General features: G+C 44.4%; 1 protein-coding gene across 2 annotated transcripts in view; it reads left to right on the top strand.

The window, feature by feature from the left end:
* The first annotated feature begins 512 nt into the window (after positions 1 to 512).
* SPATA18 (spermatogenesis associated 18) overlaps positions 513 to 18,342 on the top strand; it is a 53,107-nt gene continuing 35,277 nt past the window's right edge. For both annotated transcript variants that reach the window (XM_065914317.1, XM_065914316.1), the window contains exons 1-4: positions 513 to 755; positions 16,251 to 16,356; positions 16,488 to 16,603; positions 18,232 to 18,338. In XM_065914317.1, coding sequence (XP_065770389.1) covers positions 669 to 755; positions 16,251 to 16,356; positions 16,488 to 16,603; positions 18,232 to 18,338 — 416 coding nt within the window. In that variant the 5' untranslated portion in view covers positions 513 to 668. The remainder of the gene's footprint in view (positions 756 to 16,250; positions 16,357 to 16,487; positions 16,604 to 18,231; positions 18,339 to 18,342) is intronic.

The following is an 18,342-nucleotide window of genomic DNA, read 5'->3' as shown; positions in this document are numbered from 1 at the left end:
TTAGACAAGACGCCTCCGACTGCCCAGCATCCCCACACTGAGGGGGCCTCTCTGTCCATCAGGGTCGGGCGGCTGCCATCTGGAGTCTTGGCGTCTTCCAGCCGCCGGCCCAACCGGAGTCTCACAGACTTTGGGGGCTCTCGCTTTCGGCCAGCAGCAGCAGCAGCAGCAGCAGCATGAGGCTGAGCATCAGTAGCATGAGGAAGAGCGGCATGGCGCGTCCCGGCGGGGCCCCGGACCCGCAGGCGGGTGGGCGTGGGGGGTGGGGGGCAGGAGGGATGCGGGCGGCGGGGCTGCAGGCGGGTAGGGCGCTCGGATGGGGCTGGGCGGCGGCGCGGGCGTTGCCAGGAAACGGGCGGCGCGCGTCCCCAGCTGCGGCGCGCTCACGTCAAGGTTTGGTTAATAATCGCCCGGGTATTTATTGTCCTGGCTCCCGGCGGCCGCGCCGGAGCCGGGAGACCGCGCGCGGGGCAGCGAATGAGGCGCGGCGGCTGTGGCCCAGGTCACCTCCCCCCGGCTTCTGGAACCCTGCCCAGCCCGACCCGAGGGGGGAGGATGGAAACACCAGCCGCGCTCTGAGCTCCTCAGGAAGAGAACACCTTCCCCGCCACCCCACCCCGCGGTCCACGAGTCCATCTCCCAGAGCGGGCCGAGCGGAAGAGCGAGCGATGGCAGATAACCTGCGGAGACTGGTCTCCAACGAAGCATTACGGTCGTTGCAGGACAAGCTAGAGTCCTGGCTGAGGGAGTACAACGTGAGTCAGAGGGGAAGACCCCCGGAGTTCGCCCTCTCTCTAGTTCCTTGCACAGCCCTCGGCGGGAGGCTCTCAGGACTGGCCTGCGGGTGACTGCTTTGCCAAGTCCCGCAGCTTTGATTCCTCACTGGGACCCGCACCGAGGGAGGCAGGGAAATGCGATTGCTTTCTCTCCTTCCGGCGCGAGGTGGCGCGGTCCGCGAAGCGCTGGACTGGTCGTAGCAGAGGAGAGCTCCTATTTTAGCGAGCGGTAGCCAAGGACGCTGGCGGTGCTAGCAACGGGAAAGCCCTGCGAGCAAGCCAGGTCCGGTCTAGCTTGTCACTCTTCCTCCAGTCCCCTCTACCTGCAGTCCACCCCGATACCCCGACTCGAATTATGATTATTTATTACATCCCTCCTCTTGCCTTTCCGCAAGTCTCCCACTCTGGGGATAAGATTTTTATAGAAATATACCCAGGAGTTAGTACCCAGAAGTCATTGAAATGGACACTAGTCAACCTTGCGAGAGTTTCACTTGTGTGCTGTTCAGCATGGCAAGTAAGGCAGTTTCAACACCAGGGCAGATTTCAGAAGGCCTGTTGTCAAGGCATCTGTAAGCTAATATTTTGTCATCAAACCCAGTAGGGTTCTTCAAATCTCATTAATTCCCCCCACCCCCAACCCCACTCCAGCTCCCGTTCATCTTCCCATCCAGATAGTAGAACTCCAATGCAGAATTTGCTTCGATTGGTCTCTCTTAAAAAGGAGAGTTCTATGCTGTAGCTCAGCTGGTAAAAAAAAGTTCATCTGCAGTGCAAGAGACTCCGGTTTGACCCCTGGATCAGGAAGATCCCCTGGAGAAGGGCATGGCAACCCACTCTAGTATTCTTGCCTGGAGAATCCCCATGGACAGAGGAGCCTGGTGGCTTATGACTAAACAACAACAAACAACAACGACTAAAGCTGAATCATTTGGGGCAAATTATTTAACCTCTAGGTCTCAGTACCTCCTCAGCTAACTGGGAGACTGGAATTGATGATTTTTGGATCTCAATTTTTTGAGTCTAGATTAGCTTGTTTCTGAAATCCTACCAGGAAAATGCAACTGCCTGCCATCATGAGTCCCTGGATTTTCCTATCTACCTTGTAACCAGGCTCCTGGGACGAGGGGAGCTCAAAGCACTATGTCTTTCTCCTTAGCCTGCTTTTCTAGTGTTTACCCCATTTGCCCACATTTAAAGAATCAATATTGATTATTCTTTCTCCATCAGAATTGCAGGAAAATTAAAATTCACCATTAGCACAAAGCCCTGGGCTTCCCCCACCACCTACCTTTAAAAGTGGCTACTTGTTACCTAATCTCAGAAGGATGAGACTAACAAAGCCTAATACATGTATTTTCCCTTCTTAAAACTACTTCTTACAGAAAATGTTTTTCTTGCCCTGTGGCCGAAATTAACTTGGACCATTAAAGAGTGTGTTTAGCTTGTCATTAGACAATGTTGAACACAAATGACACTGGTAGTGACTGGACCAAATTAAATGATGGTTTTAGAAATGACCTGTAAGTTCTGAGAAATGCCGAAGTTTACTGTACTTTCTGTTCGCACTAACAGTGGTGCATCCCATTCTCCTGTTCTCACCAAAACCATTTCTATTTAGATTCCTCACTTGTGGCCCTCCCCATCTCCAATACACACATATAATTAGTAGAGACTGAACTCTTAGAGATCAGTGCCTTTACAAATTTTGTGACCATTCCTCAGGCATCATCTATGATTCATATCAATGTATGATAAAACCCACTGAAAAATTAAAAAAAAAAATTCAAATGGCAAAAAAAAAAAAAAAGATGGTAATGAAGTGCCCTATTGCCATGCCCTCCTCGAGGGGATCTTCCTGACCCAGGGATCGAACTGGAGTCTCCTGCATCTCCTGCATTGCTGGCAGATTCTTTACCCCTGACCCAGCAGGGAAGCCCAGAAATGATCCCCAAATATCTTAATTCAACTTTTCTTAAAATTGAAACCAGAAGCCAGGATTAGCGATCACGAGCACAAGTGAGAGGGTGCAAACATTCTGAACAGTGTGTGTGTGTGGCGTGTGCCGAGTGGTGAGGGCGCGGCGCTAAAGAAAGACGATGAGAAAATCTCTTTACAGAACCTACCAAAATTTAGGTTACATTGAGACTTATTCAGCAACTTGTCATCTACAGTTTGAGTTTCACTCAATTGCTAACAATTTTCCTGTAATACTGCAATGTTGTTTTATTGGTTCCAAAGACTTTGGCCTTGAATCCTTAAGGTGAAGAGTACTCATTGTAGCAAATTATATTTATTAAAATATTGGTTGTAGAGAACTATGTTTTTTCTTTAAAAGCTTCAAATTATGTTTGCTATAGAAGGTTGATTTTTCTGACTATGACCACATTAATTGAGTTCTGATAAACTCAAGCAAAAGAAAAGACTGTATATATTCCTCTAGAATTAGGAACATGGTTAAAGTTATTCCCTTGGGGAAAGTTATTTTCAAGTGAAATAGATAAATAATTTGAATAGATTAATTCTAAAACACCATGCAGAATTTTGATTGTTTTCCAAACTAGCCATCATTTGGATTAACAATTAGATCCTAGTTAGTTTTTCTTCTTAATTTCTCTAGTATAATTTCCTGCTTTATCCATTCCTATCTCCTCTGCCCTTATCCAGCCATCATCACCATCCCATACACAGCCTGTTTCCTTGATTCCTACATTGTCAGAAACAGTAAGTTCTTTTAAAATATAATTTCCTGCCCTGAAGCCTTTGTTTTTTATCTTTTGGCTTGTTTTTAATCTTACAACATCTACTAATCTTCTGGGCCTTTGGTAAAACTGTTTCTTGCTTGATTTTATTTTTTTAAGTTATATTTACCTTAACTTCAGGAAGAAATATTTTCCAACCCTCTCCCCTTCCAGAGAAGCAAATCCTAAAAACAACAGCAAACAGTGCCACCTCATTTTCTTTTAGTTATTAAAGAGATGCTGAATTATTGCATTACTTGGTCTTTAAAACTTGGACTCCATTGAAGACTCGGGGACGGGTTGTGGTAAACACATGAATCACAGAGTAAGTTTTTCCTCCTTTGTGGTTATTGAGAATGCTAGTGGATCAGCCATAGAGAATTCCTTCTTGTTTAACCAATAATTGAACCAATTATTAAGAGTTTAAGAATTAATTGAACAAACGGTTACTTAGCTCCTGGTCTGTATAAAGGTTTGGGTGAGATACTCTATATTCACACTTTCTCTGCAGTGTACATTTATTCATCAGACAAATTTTTTTACAATATGTCTGTCTGTGCTAGGTGCTGGGAATAGAAATGTCAGTTGCATCTTAGTGATGAAATTCTAGTTGGAGAAGAGGACAAGGGAGAGAGGAAAGGATGTGTGCAAGAAGCTGGGAAGCATGAAAAAGCTAGCGTATCTCAGGGGACTGGGAATACTTCCAGGCAGGGAGTGGACATGAGATAAGGCCAAGGAGATGGGGTGGTGGGGGCCAGGGGACGGGTGCCTTGGGTGGTGTGTTATGGAGTTCGGACTTTATCCTGAGGGCAATGGGGAGAAACTAAAAGTATTATATAGGGAGGTAATGCTTCTCTTGCATTACTCTCCCTTTGTGCTATAGAATTCTGTACTAACAAGTGAAAACAACATATTAAATATCAGCCCATAAAAAGAAGCTCTTAAAGAAGTGTCCTCTGTTTTAGAATAATCTCTGTGGTTGAAATAGAGCCTGCTTTTATGCCAAAACATGCCTGATTCTAAGTACAAAAGTGAAAAGTTGCTACTGTGAGCTGTGTGTTACGCCGGGATTTGTGACCTCTGGAAGAAAGGATTTTGATCCAGGGTCAGAGATGAGACTTGATTACTTGGAGCCTTTTGTGTAGCAAAGTTTTAATAAAGTATAGCAAAGATAGGGAAAGCTTCTAACATGGACATCAGAAGGGGACAGAAAGAGTGCCAAGGCATTTTATGTCTGTTAGCTAGCTTCTAATCAGATAAAGAAACACCTCAAGGCTGAGGGAGTTTCACCAGGTCCCTCTCCCACAATATGCATTTTTGAGATAGGATGGCCAAGGTGTGTCATCCCCAGCCATAAAACAATTAATATGAGTACTGGTTTGTTGAGCCATTATCAGCCCAAGGTTTGAGAAAAGAAAAAAAGAGGTTGGTCTTAGGCAGAACCGGTTTCCTCAACACAAGGAAAAAAAAAGTCTGCCCCTTGCAGTTTACTTCCTCCTGCCGCCTGGGGACCTCTGGCCTCCCTACCTGTTACCCTCTCAAAAGCTTGTTGTCATTGCTATGGTGTCTTCAAACAGATTCCTTGGCCCCCCTTCACTCTTCCCCTTCTACTAGTTGAGGGTTCAACTAGTTATTAAATTTATAGAGAACACTTTTCTTCCCTTCGGGACCTTTATCTCTTTCAGTTCAGTTCAGTTGCTCAGTTGTGTCCGACTCTTTGCGACCCCATGGACTGCAGCACGTCAGGCTTCCCTGTCCATCACCTACTCCCAGAGCTTGCTCAAACTCCTGTCCGTCGAGTCAGTGATGCCATCTAACCATCTCATCTTCTGTCGTCCCCTTCTCCTCCCGCCTCAGTCTTTCCCAGCATCAGGGTCTTTTCAAATGAATCAGTTCTTTACATCAGGTGGCCAGAGTATTGGAGTTTCAGCTTCAGCATCAGTCTTTCCAGTGAATATTCAGGACTGATTTCCTTTAGGGTGGACTGGTTTGATCTCCTTGCAGTCCAAGGGACTCTCAAGAGTTTTCTCCAACACCACAGTTCAAAAACATCAATTCTTCAGCATTCAGCTTTATAGTCCAACTGTCACATCTGTGCATGACTACTGGAAAAACCATAGCTCTGACCAGACAGACCTTTGTTGGCAAAGTAATGTCTCTGCTTTTTAGTATGCTATCTAGGTTGGTCATAGCTTTTCTTCCAAGGAGCAAGTGTCTTTTAATTTCATGGCTGCAGCCACAATCTGCAGTGATTTACTGGCCAGTAATGAATCAATGCCAAACCTTAGTGTCTTGACAGAACAGAGATTTCTTTCCTATTCATGCAAAGTCTGATGGTAGCTCTTGTCTGGCACTGGCTCAGTTTCAGGTGCCCTCCATCAGATGGAGCAGCCACCTCATTACTGGACCTGGAAGGTTCTGCAGGGGAATAGATGAGTGGAGAACTTGCCCTGCTCCCACGTCATACACAGCCCTTGCACTCATTGTCCCTTGGGCAGACTTAGTTGTGTGGCTGCTGCCTAACTGTAAGGGAGCCCGAGAAATGTGGAAAAGCACGCGGAATATTTAATGGGTACCACCCCAGTGGTACAGTTACTAATGATAAATTCATGGCTACAAAATAATTGACAAATAGTTAAAGAAGACTATTTTCTTTTTAACAGAGAGTCTACTAACTTTTAAATTTGATTCTCCTTATTTTCATCTTGGACAAACTGGTTAATGTAGACATCACCATTGTTTAAGGAGAAGAAGTAACAAAATAAGTCCAGTAGGAATATTAATTATGGATCAAGACACTAAAATCCAGTGTGTGCATGCTCATTGCTTCAGTTGTGTCTGACTCTTTGCGACCCCCTGGACTATAGCCTGCCAGGCTCCTCTGTCCATGGTATTTTCCTGTCAAGAATACTGGAATGGGTTGCCATGCCCACCTCCAAAATCCAGTGGGAAAGCCTAAATTGAAGCTCTTCCTAAATTGTTGAGGTATAATCCTCCTCTTTCTTATATCTAAAATTCAGAAAAAAATAGATATGCAACAAGCAGCGAAGGTTAACTGTATAGCATGGGAAACTATTTTGTAATAACCTATAGTGGAAAATAATCTGAAAGATAATATAAACAATGTATATGTATAACTGAATTACCTCGCTCTGCACCTGAACCACTGTAAGTCAACTATACTTCAATAAAATATGTATATTAAGGAAAAAATAAAGTAAAATTCAGGATTTCAGTTTAAAAACTTTGTTGTGGAGGCAGTGAGTGTGTGGCAGGGTCAGCTTCAATGATGTAGAACAGAGGGTTGATTTTGAAACAGAGCCATTTGAAAGGCTGCCCACAGATGGGCACCTTTCTAGAAGCAGTTAGAGCCTGTTGTAACCAGCATTTTTACTTTTACTTTGCAGAGGACTTCATTTAAAAGAATTTTTTAAGGTATAGTTGATGTATAGTGTTATATAAGTTTCAGGTGTACAACATAATGATTCACAATTTTTGAAGGCTATGCTCCATTTATAATTATTGAATATTGGCTGTTTTCCCCATGCTGTACAATATATCCTTGTAGCTTATTTACTTATTTTTGATTTTTTTTAATTGGAGGATAAGTGCTTTCCAATGTAGTGTTGGTTTCTGCCATACGTCAACATGAGTCAGTCACAGGTAAACATATGTCCCCTCTCCCATCTCCACCCCCATCTGGCACTGTTGGTGGGAATGTGAATTGGTTTGACCACCATGGAGATTCCTTAAAAAACTAGGAATAGAACTACCATATGACCCAACAATCCCACTACTGGGCACATACCCTGAGAAAACCATAATCGAAACAGATGCATGTACCCCAATGTTTGTTGAAGTACAATGTCTATTTTATTCATAGTAGTTTATACCTCTTAATCCCTTATAACGAGTGTTTAAAGAGTTCTTAAAAGCCCTTAAAGCATTCTTCATGCATTATTGCCTTATAATTATTGCTTTATAAGAACCTATGAAATAGGCTTTATTTTCTGTATTTTACAGATGAGAAAACCAAATCCCAGGAGGGCAGCTTGCTTGCTCAAGGTCACTCCACTTTAGAACTTGGATTTGAACCTAGCTCTTTTGCTTGTCAAGTCCATTCTCTTATCCTACAGGAGGAGGGAAGGACATTCCACTGACTTGCAGTGTCTGTTTCCTGCCATCCTTCCCCCACCCACCTTCTAAAAATACATAGCCTGGTCAGCAGTGGCAGTGGGGAGATTGGAACAGGGAAGGAAGATAGAAATTAGAGTTTTGCTTTCCATATGTGAATTTCCAGGGTCAACTGCAGAGACCTGAGAAATGCCACTCCTGACTAGACTTCACATCCTTCCTACTGATCATTTCTTTTCCTTGCTCCTGTACATATTTGCTAATTGGTGTGTTTGGAAATGGCATTCTTGTTCTATGTAAAATGACTTTTTTTTAAAAAGAAGAGTATTAAAAAATAAAAATATCAGGTAAATCATTATTAAATGATTGTAACTTTCATATTTTAAAGGATACTGTGATAAATCCTTTTGCACAGTTTCTTATCTAATATAGATGAAGCATATTTTGTGCATATGAAAGTAAAGTTCCTTAAAGTGGAAATAACTATATTTTGTACTAAAATTGATAGGTTTGAATAGCTTTTCAATTGAAATTTGCAAAGCTTTTCAAATTGAAATTTGCAAGTTGATTAAAAATATTTAGTGATACATTTTATTATTAATATTTGTGGAGAATGAGATGGTTGGATGGCATCATCGACTCAATGGACTTAGGTTTGGGTAGACTCCGGGAGTTGGTGATGGACAGGGAGGCCTGGCGGTGCTGTGGTTCATGGGGTCGCAAAGAGTCGGAGACGACTGAGCGACTGAACTGAGCTGAACTGGGGTGAAAATTTTCTCTTTCTAATATTGTGCAGGTGATTCGAGTTAAGAATAGAAAAGTATGATGAGAGAGAGCCATTTCAACACAGGCTGCGATGACTGGGGTCTCATGAGGAGAAATGTTAATAAGGTCAAGGCTGCTCAGAAGTATAGGAATTGAAAGATTGTTGATCTGGTGCCCATGGCACACATACACTAGTGAAATAGGCTTGTGTGGGAGTGGAGAGAGCTGCTGGAGGAAGTGAGGCAGCAGAAGTCGTGGAGAAGCACGTTATGAAGAACCTTGGAAATAAGGCAGCACTTAAACTCAGCTGGTCAGGAGGTTTGGTCTGGGCTAGAGAGTGATAACACCAAAGGGGTGGGAACACAGCCTCTGCTCTGTTGCTCTCCTTCCCCACACTGCGAAACTTCTCGAAAGACTAATCTGTCCTCACTGTCTTTGCTTCTTTAACTCCCATTTGTTCCTCAACCTGGAATGATTTGGAACAATATCAAGAATCCTTTCCCCAAAACATTCTGCTGATGGTCAGGTCAAGTCTAATCTCTCTCTCTCTCTTTTTTTTTCCCCATAGTCCTTATCTCCTTGATTTCTCTGCAGCAATTGACACATCTTATCCAATTTTATTGGACTTCTCCTGTGGCTCAGATAGTAAAGAATTTACCTGCAATGCAGGAGTCCTGGATTTGATCCCTGGGTCAGGAAGATTTCCTGGAGAAGGGAATGGCAACCCACTCCAGCAGTATTCTGGCCTGGAGAATTTTATGGACGAGGAGCCTGGTGGGCTACAGTTCATGGCGTTGCAAAGAGTTGGACATGACTGACACTTTCATTCAATTTTATGGCTTTAGCTACTTCCCAGATGTTGGTGACTCCAAGATTTATTTCCAGCCTGGGCCTTTCTCCAGAGCTCCCGACCCGAATGGCTGGCCACCTGTCTTCCTGACAGCTTCATGTGGATGGCCAGATCTTCTGAGTCAACATGAACCTAACAGGATGAGTTGCCCTTCCTCCTGTCTTGTTGCTTCTCTACATGTGGCCTCTGGTTAGACAACAGCATCACAATCTCCCCTGTGGCCCAAGTCAGAAACCTGGTCTCCTGTCTCTCCATCACACCTTGTAAATGGGTTCATCAAGCCCTGAGGAGTCCACCTTTTAAAGGTCTCAAATATCTCCCACTTTCCCCTTTAGCTGCAGTTGCTCTTATTCAAACTTCAATCATTTCTTGCATATGTGGGGAAACCAACTTCTGGCATATGGTTAAGGCAGATCTCACGTGAACTTTGTAGCAATAATGCCTACAGCTGCAGGAGAGTAAGGGAGGAGACATGCTGACAGAGCAGCTGCTTGCTGTGAAGAGAATTCTTTCCCTCACAACTCACAGTATTTTTGCACCCATCATGCTTACAAAAGGAGGCTAGTAGCCCATCTCCATCACACAAGGGTTTTTGTTCCTTCAAAAAAACACCTTGCCAAAAAAATGTTAGTAGTGCTGGTGGCTATATTCTGGAATATGACACTCCTGTCTGTTACTTCTAGCTTTCCTATCTTCACGAAGCCATTAGAATAAATTTGAAGTTTCCTTGTTTAAGTTCCACACCAGCAACATGGCATATTCCTATTGATTTCCTACCTTTCTCCATGCCTCACTCCAATCCAATTTTTATACAACTCTTTATGGGATTGTTTTGGGGCCCCTCATTGCCCAAATCAGTGATTTTCAACATAGCCAAAGCCCTATTCTCTGGGATAGTATTGTTAAAACTTACCCACAAAGTTAATGCATTTTACTTCATAACATAGCACACATACCCCCTTTGTTGTTGTTGTTCTTTCGTGTCTGACTCTTTGCATCCCCATGGACTGCAGCACTCTGGGCTTCCCTATCCTCCACCATCTCCTGAACTTGCTTAAACTCTTGTCCATTGAGTCAGTGATGCCACCCAACCATCTCATCCTCTGTCATCCCCTTCTCCTCCTGCCTTCAATCTTTCCCAGCATCAGAGTCTTTTCTAATGAGTTGGCTCTTTGAGTCAGGTGGCTGAAGTACTGGAGCTTCAGCTTCAGCATCAGTCCTTCCAATGAATATTCAGGGTTGATTTCCTTTAGGATGGGCTGGTTTGATCTCCTTGCTGTCCAAGGACTCTCAAGGCTTCTCCAACACCATACCCCCAACACCATATATCCCCTTATACTAAAAAAATGAAGTAAAGTTTTCATAAATAATTCTTATTAGTAATTGTGATATAACTGTTTTCTCTTTCAATAAATTTTTTTAGAAGGAGCTATTGTTGTTGTTGTTCAGTCACTAAGTCATGTCCAACTCTTTGCAACCTCAAGGACTGCAGCACGCCAGACTCCTCTGTCCATGGAATTCTCCAGGCAAGAATACTGGAGTGGGTAGCCATTCCCTTCCCCGGTAGATCTTCCTGACCTGAGGATCGAACCTGGGTCTCCTGCATTGCAGGCAGTTTCTTGACCATCTGAGCCACCAAGGAAGCCTAAACTCCTTTTCCATCTGGAAAGAGCATTCTCCCTCTCATACCCCCTCAGTTCAGTTCAGTTCAGTCGCTCAGTCATGTCTGACTCTTTGCGATCCCATGAGTCACAGCACGCCAGGCCTCCTTGTCCATCACCAACTCCCGGAGTTTACTCAAACTCATGTCCATCGAGTCGGTGATGCCATCCAACCGTCTCATCCTCTGTCGTCCCCCCCTCATTCTGTCCCCAATCCCTCCCAGCATCAGGGTCTTTTCCAATGAGTCAACTCTTCTCATGAGGTGGCCAAAATGTTGGAGTTTCAGCTTCAGCATCAGTCCTTCCAATGAACACCTAGGACTGATCTCATTTAGGATGGACTGGTTGGATCTCCTTGCAGTCCAAGGGACTCTCAAGAGTCTTCTCCAACAGCACAGTTCAAAAGCATCAATTTTTCGGTGCTCAGCTTTCTTCACAGTCCAACTCTTACATCCATACATGACCACTGGAAAAACCATAGCCTTGACTAGACGGACCTTTGTTGGCAAAGTAATGTCTCTGCTTTTTAATATGCTATCTAGGTTGGTCATAACTTTCCTTCCAAGGAGTAAGCATCTCTTAATGTCATGGCTGCAGTCACCATCTGCAGTGATTTTGGAGCCCCAAAAAATAAAGTCTGCCACTGTTTCCACTGTTTGTCCATCTATTTGCCATGAAGTGATGGGACCAGATGCCATGATCTTAGTTTTCTGAATGTTAAGCTTTAAGCCAACATTTTCACTCTCCTCTTTCACTTTCATCAAGAGGCTTTTTAGTTCCTCTTCACTTTCTGCCATAAGGGTGGTATCATCTGCATATCTGAGGTTATTGATATTTCTCCCAGCAATCTTGATTCCAGGTTGTGCTTCTTCCAGCCCAGCATTTCTCATGATGTACTCTGCATATAAGTTAAATAAGCAGGGTGACAAAATACAGCCTTGACATTCTCCTTTTCCTATTTGGAACCAGTCTGTTCCATGTCCAGTTCTAACTGTTGCTTCCTGACCTGCATACAGGTTTCTCAAGAGGCAGGTCAGGTGGTCTGGTATTCCCATCTCTTTCAGAATTTTCCACAGTTTATTGTGATCCACACAGTCACCTCTTCCCAAACCACCTGACTTCCTCCTCAGGTAACGCTAGGATCAGTGGGACCTTGGCCAACACAGATGTGATTCCAGAGCTGGGAACGAGTTTTGTCGCCTCCACAGCTCTCAGAATCTCTCAGCTAGATCATTACAACTGCTTACCTCCTTCCCAGATGCACTCTCTAATTCAATTATCTGGTCTGCTCCCGCCAGAGTCATTTTTGTGAAATCAAAACAAACTCTCCACATGCCCCATTAAACTTTTCAGTGATTGGATAGAGCCCAGAGCCCTTCATGTGACAAATAAAATCCTTTATTACTTGGTCTCTGGACCCTGTATTCTCCTCTCCTGTACAATATGCCTTGTTGCTTCTTGCCTTGATAATAATACTTGTTCTTCCTCCACTCAAAGTGTCTTAACCTTCCACCCATCACCCCGTACCAGAGTATATTCTACTCTTCTACAGCTCACTATCTTCTTAGAGCACTTAGTAAGCTCTAAGGGAATTATTTATCCCCTGTGTGTTTCCTACTCTCTATCCTGCTTCCCCAGCTAGTGAACTCCTTGACAGCAGGCAACTTTTTATTTCTTAATGTAGCTTTGTTCCCTGAGCTGCCAGCCCAAGGCTTAGGAATTAAAGGGAGTCAAGGATTTATGAATGAATGAGATTCGGAATTAGGAGGCAGGACAATTGGTTCATGGGCTTCCCAGAAGGCACTAGTGGTAAAGAATCTACTTGCTAAGGCAGGAGATGAAAGAGACTAGAGTTTGATCCCTGGGTTGGGAAGATCCCCTGGAGGAGGGCTTGACAACCCACTCCAGTGTTCTTGCCTAAAGAATCCCATGGACAGAGGAGCCTGGCGGGCTGTAGTCTATAGGGTCTCAGAGTCGATCATGACTGAAGCGACTGAGCACGCATGCAAGCACATGGTTAGTTCATATCTTTGCTTTGTTTATCTTGTGGGGAGTAATTGTTTGGTAGAGTACTGTGACTCTGGCAAGTTGAGTGTCTTCTGCAATGCTTTGTGTTAGAAACGGGCAACGTGTTGTGACACGTCTTGGGATCAGAAACAGTCTGACATGGTATAGTCTCTTATGTTAGTGGTGTGTGCAAACTCATTTGATAAACATTGGACCTCTACTTTGTGCCAGGCACTGCTCAAGGCACAGAAACCTATAGTAATAATACTACAATAATCCTAATTACTATATACCTTCTCAGTTCTGCACCTATGCTAGCTGGTGAGATCATCCACCTTCTAAATTCCAGTGAACAGAAGAGCATTTTTCAAATGGCTTCTCTAAGGGAATAAGCTAATAAATGGAGAACCTGATCTGAACTGGGGTCTGCCCTATTACTCAGTCCATTGCTCCCCTCAGTTCTGTGCAGCGTCTTACAGGTGCTACATCTTTTGTCTTGAAGGTGCAGAATATGCATTATTTTGATTTAATTCTCTTAACACTCTGCAAGCCATAATCTTCATTTTCCTGGTTGGGAAATGGGCTCATAGAGGCTAAGTAACCTGTGCAGAATTATAGAGAACAGTGGCAGGTAGCAGAGCTGAGATACTCAGGTCTGCTTGACTCCCAAGTCTATTCTCTGTCCACTTAGCACATGGCATGATCCAGTCAGAGGGCAAAAGACTGTAACTGGGGAATTGAAGTTCACTGGTAACTGCAGGAATGAAATAGCAAGGGCAAGGAGTTGCTGGTTCTACAAGAAAGGAATGGAAGGAGCTGATCAGGCTGTGGGTCCCGTAGGTCCTGATCATGCCCATATTATGATAGTCACTCACTCACTCACTCATTCATCAGATATTTGGGGCCGTTTGATCTGCCATGGATACGAGTGGTGATTGATGAGAAAGACAAAGTTTTTAAAAAAGAAAACTCATAGTCAAAATCGAACCAAACCAGCTCATAGACTTTTTAGGAGAAGATGATAAAAGAATGAGATATTTCAAATGTGTCTGTTTCTTCTTATAAGTGTTACAATAGAGCTAGTCCCGGGTACCGCTAACCAGGCGTGGAAAGTAAGCCAGCATCTCCCTCTCAGTTACAATTAGTCCCTCCCATCCTGACTGCTTCCCCCGCCTGCAGTGCGCCCGCAGAATCTCTCCTGCCGACCTCTCTGACCACCTTTCCTCTGCCACATGCACCTACTTCTGGTTCAAGGTTGCCAGATTCCTTCCTGCCACTGGGCTTTTGCCCTTGTTGTTCCCACAGCCTGGGCTGCTCTTTCGCTGGTACTCTGAATCCGAGGCTTAGCTCCAGTGACTCCTCCTCAGAGAGGCTTCCCTGACTGCCCTCCTAACTCACTTTTTGTCACATAATCCAATCCTCCCCCTCCTCCTTCTGGCACTAATCATGATCCAAAAGTCGGTATAGTTTAGTAGTCAAGAGCATGAACTCTGGAAGCAGGTCTCGGCTCTGACATCACACCAGCTAAGTTCCCTTGGGCATATCACTTAACCTCTCTGGGTCTCAGTTCTCTCATCTGAAAATGGCGATGATGACAACAGACCTCCTGATCTCCTAGAGCACCTATGGTGGGGGTTTTCTGAGTTTACCTGCATAAAGCATGGACAGTGCCTGGCACTTAGCAGGTATGTAATAAAGCCAAAGTAAGTGAGTCGTCTCATTTTCATTCATCCACGCAATACATATTGAATTTGAATACATAGAGACAATAGGACGAAGGGCTAGAAATGCTGCAGTGACCCGGCCAGGCACAGCCTCTGTCCTCAAGAGCTTACTGCCTGTCTGAACCACTTCCCTGTTGACACAGGTCTGCATTTCACTTGTAAACTTTTGCCTGGAGGTCATCTAAACCTTTCCTCTTCATTCTAGTTTCTATCTCCCACTTCTTATCTTGGGATTCGTAGTACCCAGAAGGCACCCCTGCCTTATGATGGCTTGAGGTGACATGAAGATCTATGCATTTTTACACCCACATGATTTGTTCCTTGCAGTTGCGTTCTTTCCTTCAGGAGTCAGAATCAATTAGAGGCTTGGCTAGCGAGGTTTTGGTGAAAGCTCACCAAGGAGACAACAAAAGCAGCAGAAGAGTTGAAAGGTCTACCTCCTCGCTTCTGTTCTGGGGGCAGACTTTCCCCGAGTCCAACTTCTTCTCTCCTAGATTTTGCTTGTTGGAAGCCTTCCCTGACTTTCTCAGACAATGGCTCTTAAATAGACCTTGTGCTCATCCCTACAGTAAGACTTTGTTCCATTGCAGGGTAACTGTCTACTCTCCTGTCTCCCCACCTAGTCTGCATCACCATGAAGCCTAGGCCATCTCTTTGGTCTTCTTCTCCATTGTATCCTCCAGCCAGCAATACCTTCTTATTGTTGACAAATAGAGCCCTTTATGCACATGTTGAACTTAGGTAAAAGATAAGAACCAATAATGTGGGTAAATTAGGAGGCAGTGATTTATCTTTTGTTACAAAATGTCTATTTATGAAAGAAGTGTTTGCAGGGTTCCATTGAGTAGGACTTCCCAGGTGTCACTAGTGGTAAAGAATCTGCCTGTCAATGTAGGAGATGAAAGAGTCTTGATTTGATGCCTGGGTCTGGAAGATCCCCTGGAGGAGGAAATGGCAATCCATTCCAGTATTCTTGCTGAGAGGATCCCATGGACAGAGGACTGGTGGGCCACAGTCCAAGGAGTTGCAAAGAGTTGGACATGGCTGAGTGTCTGGGCGCCGCACATTGAGCAGGGAGTCAGGGTTATTGCTATAAAAAAACCCCCCACATTTCAACGGTTTAATGCCCACAAACACACACAGAACTTTCTCAGTGATGTAACAGTTCAAGTGTTCAGTTAATAGCCTTCTAAATCTTGTGGCTTCACCATCCCTTATGCTCCTGGGGTCCTCTGTTAGATCTTCTGCATTTGGTTGGTAGATGGAGAGAGAGAGAGAAAGAAGACAATCATTCAGGACAGTCACTCATCACTTCCCATCCCAGACCAGAACGGGGTTGCATGGCCATATCAGTTGCTAGGGAGCCTGGGGGAGGCTGTCTAGCTGGATGTCCAGGAGGAGAGGCAAGTGTGTTTTGTGAGCACACAGCAGTCTCTGCCCTGGGAGCATACCAGAGCCAGCTGGTCCTTGTGTAAAGTGATACGCGTGTCCATAAAGTGACATGTGTGCCCATAAAGTGACATGTGTGTCCACCGTGCAGTGGATCCCAGAAGGATGAAATTGCACTGATGTCTGCCATTCTGGCTTTGCAGGCGAACTCATGTGATCAAAATCTCAATCACTGCCTTGAACTCATTGAGCAAGTTGCCAAAGTGCAGGGGCAACTCTTTGGGATCCTCACTGTAGCAGCCCAAGAAGGTGAGAACGGCCCTTGCGTCTCCCTCTGGCTCTCTCCTGTTTGCCCTCTTTTTCTTTTCCCTTCCCTTTGCTCTCTGCTGGGTGGGTGTGGTTGGCTTTCCTTAGCTCACCTTGTCTGTGGATTCTTCCAGGAGGACACGATGATGGCGTGGAAACAATCAAGTCGCGCCTTTTGCCTTGGCTGGAGGCCTCCTTCACAGCTGCTTCCCTGGGGAAACCTGTGGACAGCAAGGTCCCTTCTCTACAGGTGGGGATACTAAAGGGTCGTCCTCGGTGTTCAGCACCTCATCAGGCTCTGGGAACTCAAACATACGTAAGATAAGGCTTTTTACCTAGTCAGGGGCTCGGTTCTAGTTAGGGAGCTGAGACATGGGTTGGAAAGGTGAGTTTCTATTTATCATAGTATGTGGCATAGTGGATTAAGTTTTCTCTTAAGACAGATCAGTAGTAAAATATCAGCCTTGTCTACTTCCTGGTGGTATGGCTTCAATCAACTCAAGGAGCCTCTGCTTCCTCAGCTATGAAAAGGGCCTGGTGATGGTCTGTATTTGGGATATTGATGCACCCACTCTAGGCATTAAATAGTAACTTTTAAATGACAAGTTAGTCACCCTGACAGGGTACCATGGGGAGGGGAGGTGAGTCATAAGAGAAAAGGATCGTTAAAAGGGGGGCAGCGCAGTATTCTGAAAGTAAAATAAAACGAATTACCTAACTGGAAACTTCTCAGATAAGAAAACTCAATGCCGGTAGACTGATCAAGAGTGTCATCATTTGTGGTTGATGTATCAGTGGTTTCCACACAGCAGTGGTAGTGTTTCAAACGTTGAGGGCCAGACTGAAAAGAGAGGCTCAAGGCAGGGGCCCCCAACCTCCAGGATCTAATGCCTGATGATCTGAGGTGGAACCGATGTGATAATAATAGAAATAAAGTGCATGATAAATGTAATGCACTTGAATCATCCTGAAACCATCCCCCACCCCCGGGTCCATGGGAAAATTGTCTTCTATGAAACTGGCCGCTGGAGCCAAACAGGTTGGGGACCGCTGGTAAGGCACTGTTATCACTGTGTCTGGATAAGCAGGACGTTGATAACCTTGATTTTCAATGTTTTTCGGATTTATATAAATTTCTTTCAGAAGATGAACCACTCAGATCAGGCTGTGCTCTAAGACCATAGCTGTGTTCTAAGACCTGTTCTAAGGCCAGGCTGTGTTCTAAGACCACCAGAGCTGTGTTCTAAGCAAGGGGGCCTTATGAGGTAGAGGCTGGAGGATTCCTGCTTAGAGATCACGTGACAGAACTCTTGTCCACCTTCTAAGGTCCTAGGTAGATTGTCTGACCTATTAGGTCTCAGTTTCCTCAGCTGCTAAATGGGAACAAGGCTTTTGCTTACCTAATAGGGTCATTGTGAGAGTCAAACGTGATAAGCATGGGAAAAAACTTACATGTAGGAAGTGCCCTGTAGATGTCAGTTTTCATTAAAGAAAGTTTTTACATGGGGAAAAAATGTCTCTTAGATTTTTACCCCCTGTAGATGTTATTCTGGGTATAAAGATGTAGAATGATACTTCGTTGTCTTTTTAAAAAATCTGAGGTGTCACTTACCTGCAGTGAAAACCATAGATTGATGAATGTTGACAAATGGATATATCCTTATAGCTCACATCCCTATTGAGAGACAAAACATTTCCATTCCTTCAGTTCATCCCCTTGTGCCACTTCCCAGTTCCCGCCCTCTGCCCTTAGGGCATGAAAATGAAACAATGCATTATGTGCCCTTTTGGCTTGATTTCTTTTGTCTAGCGTAATGCTTTTGCTGTCCATGTGGCTTCATGTTTTCAGACTCTGTTTTGATTTGTGTATCATTCCAGGATACATTCGATAAGGACAGACATAAAGAGCCTGGTATTCGGGACATACAACAATTAGATGCCGATCTAAGTGCAACTCGTAATCAACTCAACCAGGTTCAAGACGAGTAA

Source organism: Muntiacus reevesi, chromosome 22, assembly GCF_963930625.1.
Source record: "Muntiacus reevesi chromosome 22, mMunRee1.1, whole genome shotgun sequence".
NCBI lineage: Eukaryota > Metazoa > Chordata > Mammalia > Artiodactyla > Cervidae > Muntiacus > Muntiacus reevesi.
This window is presented reverse-complemented; position numbering and strand designations above follow the sequence as displayed.